Genomic DNA, 7,131 nt, shown 5'->3' on the forward strand with positions numbered 1-7,131 from the left:
ACAATCATTATACTCAAATGAGAAAAAATAAGAGCTTTTCCTCTAAGTTCAGGGAGAAGATACGTATGTCCAATCTCACCATTCCTATTCAATAGTAGAGTATAGTGGTTAGGAAAGAAAAAGATATTAAGGGCATTCAGATGGGAAAGGAAGAAGTCAAGCTCTCACTATTTGCAGAAGATATGGTACTACATTTAGGGAACCCTAAAGCCTCTACCAAGAATTCTAGAAACAGTAGATTTGTATAGTAAAGTTAAAGGCTATAAAATCAATGCCCAAAACTCTATGGCTTTCCTATATACAAATAAAGAGAGAGAAGAAAGTGATATGAAAAATGTAATCCCATTCACAATCATGCCTCAGAAAATCAAGTCCCTCAAAAGCAGCTTAACGAAGGAGGTAAAGGATCTGTTAAAAAAAAAAAACGACAACATGGTACTTCAAGAAATAAAAGAGGACATGAGGAAAAGGAAGCACATCCCCTGCTCGTGGATTGGGAGAATTAATATTGTCAAAATGGCAATATTCTCCAAAGCATTATACAGATTTAAAGCAATCCTTTTAAGGATATCTAAGACATTCTTCAAAGAAATTGATCAAACACTCTTGAAATTCACATGGGACAACAAGCCATACAAGTAGCTAGAGGAATTCTTGGGGGAAAAAAAGTTGAGAGGCATCACCTTCCCCAACCTCAAACTCTACTACAAAGTGGTAATAATTATAAGAGCATGGTATTGGAACAAAGGCAGATCCACAGACCAATGGAACAGGGTTGAATATCCTTACACAAACCTTCAAATGTATGATTATCTAATTTTTATATAGATTAATCTTTGATAGGGCTGGAGCGATAGCACAGCGGGTAGGGCGTTCGCCTTACAAGCGGCCAACATGGCCGACCCGAGTTCGATTCCTCCGCCCCTCTCGGAGAGCCCAGCAAGCTACCGAGAGTATTGGATATGCCAGACACAGTAATAACAAAGTCTCCAATGGAGACGTTACTGGGCCCGCTCGAGCAAATCGACGATCAACGGGAGGGCCTTTACTTTACTTTACTTAAATCTTTGATAAGGGAGCAAGAAATGTGAAGTGGAGCAAGGAAAACCTCTTTAACAAACAGTGCTTGCAAAACAGTACATCTACATGCAAAAAAAATGGGCTCAGACCTCTACCTAACACCATTCACAAAAGTAAGATCCAAGTAGATTAAAGACCTCAACATCAGACCAGAATCCATAAGGTTCATTGAAGAGAAGGTTTGCAAGACCCTCCATGACATCAAAGCTAAAGGTATATTCAAAGATGAAACACCACTGACCAAGCAATTGAAACAGAGATAAACAAATGGGACTATCTTAACCTAAGAAGCTTCTGTACCTCAAAAGAAAGAGTGACCAGAATCCAAAACAGTCTACAGAACAGGAAATGATATTCACCCAATACACATCTGATAAGGGGTTGATATCAAGGATATACAACACACTGGTCGAACTCTACAAGAAGAAAACATCTTATCCCATCAGAAAATTGGGCAATGAAATGAACAGAAATTTTCTAAAAGAAGAAATCCGAATGGCCAATAGGCATATGAAAAAATGTTCTTCAACACTAATCATCAGGGAGATTCAAATCAACACAACAATGAGATATCATCTCACACAGCAGAGACTGGCACACATCCAAAAGAACAAAAGCAATTGGTGTTGGCATGGATGTGAAGAGGAGACTCTCCCTCACTGCTGGTAAAATGTTGACTGGTTCAGCCCTTTTGGAAAACAATATGGATGTTTCTCAAAAAATTGAAATTGAGCTCAATTTGACCCAGCAATACCACTTCCTGGAACATATACCAGAGATGCAAAAAAATACAGTAAAAATGACATCTGCACTTGTATGTTGATTGCAGAACTATTCACAATAGCCAGAATTTGGAAAATCCCAAGTGCCCAAGAACAGATGACTAGTTAAAGAAAGAAACACTGGTACATCTACACAATGGAATACTATGCAGCTGATAGATGAAATCATAAAATTTGCATATAAATGGATGGACATGAAAAGCATCATGCTAAATGAAATGAGTCAGAAAGAGAGGAACAGACATAGAATGACTACACTCATTTGTGGAATATAAAGTAACATAATAGGATACTAACATCTAAGGATAGTAGAGATAATGGCAGGAGGATCTCTCCACAGCTTGGAAGGTGGCCTCAGATGCTGGGTCAAAAGGCAGCAGGGAGAGAGAAGAGACGACCAAGTAAATGATGCTTGGAGGGCTCGCTCAGGATAAGACACATGTGCTAAAAGTAGACTATGGACTGAATATGATGGCCACTTAGTAACTTTATTATGGTCACGGTCCTCCCATTGTTCATCCATTTGCTCAAACGGGCCCAGTAACGTCTCCATCATGAGACTTGTTGTTACTGTGTTTGGCATATCGAGTACGTCATGGGTAGCTTGCCAGGCTCTGCCATGTGGGCGAAATACTCTCGTTAGCTTGCCGGGCTCTCCAAGAGGGGTGGAGGAATCGAACTCGGGTCAGTCATGTTGGCCGCTTGTAAGGCAAACACATTACCGCTGTGCTATCGATCACAAGGTCAACCTAAAGTAACTTTTTTGCAAACCACAAAACCCTAAAGGAGAGAGTAAAAGGGAATTTGCCTGCCACAGAGGTAGGGGCAGGGATGGGGTGGGAGTGTTGGGAGGGCTACTGGGAATGTTGGAAGTGGAAAATGGGCACTGATGAAGGGACAGGTACTCAATAATTTTATGACTGAAACATAAGCACGAACGTTTGTAATTCTATAACTATACCTCATGTTGATTTATTAAGAATTTTTTAAAAGTTTGTCACTATTAAAATTATAGAACATAAATTCAGGAATTTTTTTAAATGCCCAACATAAATAGATACTGCAAAAATGGTCATCAGACTCAAAGCAATACACTAATATTTTGATCACATTCTTCCACAACTTAGAAGAAATGTTATTAAAATTGTACAAAACCATAAAACTCCTAAGGTAACCATGTCATTTCTGAGAAAGCAAATGGATGGTTTTTCATTCTCTGATTTTAAATTATACCATAAAACAACATAATTTAAAATATGTCTTGCTACAAGAATAAAGACAGGCACTCAAACCAATAAAATAGAACTGAACATTCAGAGATAAGTATTCAGTATATGGAGACAAGTCTGTAATTGTTGGATAACATTGGTTTGTCATGTCTCCCTGGTCTCAGGGAGCTTAGGTTTACTGGGTTACATCATTCACACTCTGTTTGCCTTTAAATTCTCTATACTCTGCTTCTCCAACTGGCAATCACCTTTTCCCCCTAAGCAGTACCTGTGACTTGTAAAGTCAAATTCTTTAGAAATCTCTGATTTTGTATTTGTAAGTGAAATATTGCTTTTATCCTTCCCTTATGACCTTTTTCATAGTTTACATCAAAACAATGTCCTTTTTGTATAGACACAGAAAGACAGTTAACATTTTGGTTTTGTAACTTGGGAGTTAATTGACTGTGAATAATAGTCACTCCTAGGTAACTATTTTCTCAACTTAAGCCTCAGTTTCCCTTAGTTCCTAGAACTTCAAAAGCAGGGCCCCAACAAGAGACTGGGTGAACTGTGGGCAAGCTGTAAGCTACCCTGGCATCAAAATAGGCAAGGCCAAGAGCCAAAATACTTAGCTATAAGTTAAGAGAATAGTCATGTACGTTAAAGGTCACTGGTTAAAGAAATTTTGGTATATCTACACAATGGAATACTATGTAGCTGTTAGGAGAGATGAAGCCATGAAATTTGCTTATAAGTGGACAGATATGAAGAGATCATGCTAAGAGAAACGAGACGGAAAGAGAAGGACAGATATAGAAGGACTGCATTCATTTGTGGAGTATAAAATAACATAACATGAGACTGACATCCAAGGACAGTAAATACAAGAGTCAGGAAGATTGCTCATAATTGGAAACCTGACTCATGAGTGCGGGGAGAAGGCAGCTGGACTAGGGAAGGGATCACTAAGAATATGATGGTTGGAGGGATCATTCGGGAGGGGAGATGTGTATGTTGAAAGTAGATAAAGGACCAAACGTGATAGCCTCTCAGTATCTGTATTGCAAACCATGATGCCCCAAAGTAGAGAGAGATTATGAGGGAAATTGCCTGCCATGGAGGCAGTGGGAGGGTGGGAAAAGAGGGTTCTACTGGGGACATTGGTGGTGGGGAACGTGCACTGGTGGAGTTTTTGGCGTTTGATCATTGTGTGATTGTAACTCAAACATGAAAGCTTGTAACTCTATCTTACAGTGATTCTTTTTTTATTTTTTATTTTTTAAAAAGCATGGTCATCATAATCCAAAGAATAACAATTGGAGTGAAGTTCATGCACAATTCAATCAACCTAATCAGTGTCTGAATAAATAGCAGTACTCCTACATAATAAAAAAAAAAGAATAACAACTGGATAGACCCTGCTAGGATTGGGAAAGACTAACCAGGCCTGAGCACTGTAGTCTGGGATCTATAGCGAGATGTCCTTAGGAGAGCCACCCTACAAGCTTAATTATCTCTTACTGTGTCCATACAAAATAACTAATATTAAGAAGTAGAATTAAGATGAATGTTTAAATGGTTGTTGGACTGGGGCTGGAGAGATAGCACAGCAGGTAGGGTGTTTGCCTTGCACGCCGCCAACCCGGGTTTGATTCCCAACATCCCATATGGTCTCCGAAGCACCACCCGGAGTAACTCCTGAGTGCAGAGCCAGGAGTAACTTCTGTACATTGCCGTGTGTGACCCAAAAGGAAAAAATGGTTGTTGGACTAAAAAACGGAGAAATACACCCCTAGATGGTATTTCACCCTTGAGCCTTGAGCGGATCTCCTACCTGCAGATCTTTGTCATATCTTAGAGAGCCTCCCCCTGGAAGGAATGTCATATGTTGATTTTGCTACCTGACCTAGTTGTAGTCGCTCCCCCAAACTTAAGGAGGTAGGGAGAAGACCAAGGTTGCAGCTGCAGCTGTGAGAAGGAGTGTGGAGACACCAGCATGGGGGATAGGAGGAGATAAGAATGAGGGGCAGTGTGAGACTGGAATGGGGAGCTTAGTGAGACTGGAACAGTCACGTGGGGAGAATGGAATAAATGGCAACTGATCATCAATCAGTCTGGTGGCCCTATACCCTCCTTCATACATCTGTTGGAGGTGATGATTGGCCAGGGTGGGGAAGCAGCTCATGGCCACTAAAAGCACATAGTGGGCAAGAGAGACCACACCAGTACAGCTGATCACTTATTTATTTTGTGATTACACATGTAAAAAAGGTGCAAAGTGTGCAAAGTGAGGCAAGGAAAACCTTTTCAACAGTGGTGTAGGTAAAGCTTTTCACTGGGTTTCCAACCTCATCCATACTTCGATGTCCAATATAGTACCTTTATAACTATATTCAAGTATATATCGATATTCAAGATAGTGTAGCTGGACTTCCGGTGGCGTGAGGGGCGAGCTGGGGAGTTGGTGAGTTTCTCTTCGATCAAATATGGCTAAGAGCTTGCGGAGTAAGTGGAAAAGGAAAATGCGGGCTGAACAAAGAAAAACGAATGCCCCAAAGGAACTCAGCAGATTTAAAAGTATTCTTAAAATAGACACTGATGTTATAGTGAAAGATGTTCAAGAGATAGCAATTGTGGTGGAACCCCAAAGTTGCCAGAAGATTGAATGTGCAGTAAAGGATGCAAAAGATGACATGAAAATGGAGATTGACATTAAGAGAAACAAGAAGAGTCTTCTAGATCAGCATGGGCAGTACCCTATCTGGATGAACCCGTGGCAGAGGAAAAGACTGAAAGCAAAGCGAGAGAAAAAGAAAGGCAAAAGCAGAGCAAAAGCAATTAAGGGTTTGGCCTGGTAGCCTCTTAAAATATTGAGAAATACCATATAGGACAGTTCGTTGATAAATGTGTACACTGATTTCAGCTTCTACCAAATGAAAACTCTGGTTTTAACTTGACCTTTTTCTTCAGTTCGTAATTTCCCACTTTTTTTGAAACTTGAATAAAATGTTTCCTTTGGTGAATGAAATCTATATTGATATTATAACTGGATACGGTCCGATATACAAATCAGCAAAATTCTATCCTGTATTAGTGTGACTTTTTTGTTCTTAGTACAGATAAAACATGTCATACTGACAGACTTGAGCTAACTAAAATTTTAAAACTTAATTTTAAAATATAAAAGTCTTCTCTGGATCAGAAAGTACAGGGAGTAGGGTGCTTGTCTTGCACTCAGCTGACCTGTCTTCAATCCCTGGTACCCCATATAGTTTCCCAAACCTACCAGGAGTTATCCCTGAACACAGTGTGGCACAAAATTTTAAGTCTGTAGCTGTGGCCCTGGTTTGAATCCAAACATCCCATATGATGGTCCCCTTACTACCCAGCACTGTCAGGTGTGTCCCCCTCCCCCACTCTGGATCTTCTAAGTAGCAATATTTTGGAGCTCTGGTGTCCTCTAATTCAAAATAAAAGACGTTTTATGTGTGGTATTTGAAGAGCTTTTCGTCAATAAACTTTTAAGGTTTCCAGTAAAAAAAAAAGATAGTGTAGCTTACGAGAGAGTTCTTAAGGTATAGATAAGGGAAACTGGGTTCTCAGCTTCATTCTACATCAATCATTTTAATATGGATGGGGGAGGTGTGATTATTAAACTTTTTACAAAACAAGAAAATGGTCTCCTTTAAAGTTTGGGGGTTTTGCTGTTGGAGTCACTGTGTTCCTCATTACTTTCTTATCAATTAATTAATTAATTATAAACTAGATAAGATTTATTTACTTTTCAGGGACAGTTTCTATTCACATCATAAGTGTCTGAGTATTCCAAGTTTTACAATGTTGTTGTACCTTCTTTTTGGCTTAGATTTTTGTTCTAAGTGGCTGACATATTGCTCCAAACAATGTAGATGAATTATAGAAAAGATTTAAAGGCCTGCACTGTGCTAAAGGATTTCACAATATTTCTGCAGAAGTTATAAATATTAGCACACCTTTTTGTGAAATAAGTTTGTAGACACAATCCCTTTCTTAGTTAGTCATATAGCAAACTAAACTAT

The 7,131-nt window shown here is 39.3% G+C and overlaps 1 protein-coding gene across 1 annotated transcript; it reads left to right on the top strand.

The window, feature by feature from the left end:
- The first annotated feature begins 5,520 nt into the window (after window positions 1–5,520).
- Window positions 5,521–6,058, top strand: LOC130036547 (protein LLP homolog). Its single transcript, XM_056128414.1, has one exon. It carries the CDS (start codon window positions 5,560–5,562, stop codon window positions 5,929–5,931), a length of 372 nt encoding a protein of 123 aa, XP_055984389.1. The 5' UTR covers window positions 5,521–5,559; the 3' UTR covers window positions 5,932–6,058.
- Window positions 6,059–7,131: the final 1,073 nt, after the last annotated feature.

This window comes from Sorex fumeus, unplaced genomic scaffold (genome assembly GCF_029834395.1).
Source record: "Sorex fumeus unplaced genomic scaffold, SorFum_2.1 ptg000006l, whole genome shotgun sequence".
Classification (NCBI taxonomy): Eukaryota; Metazoa; Chordata; class Mammalia; order Eulipotyphla; family Soricidae; genus Sorex; species Sorex fumeus.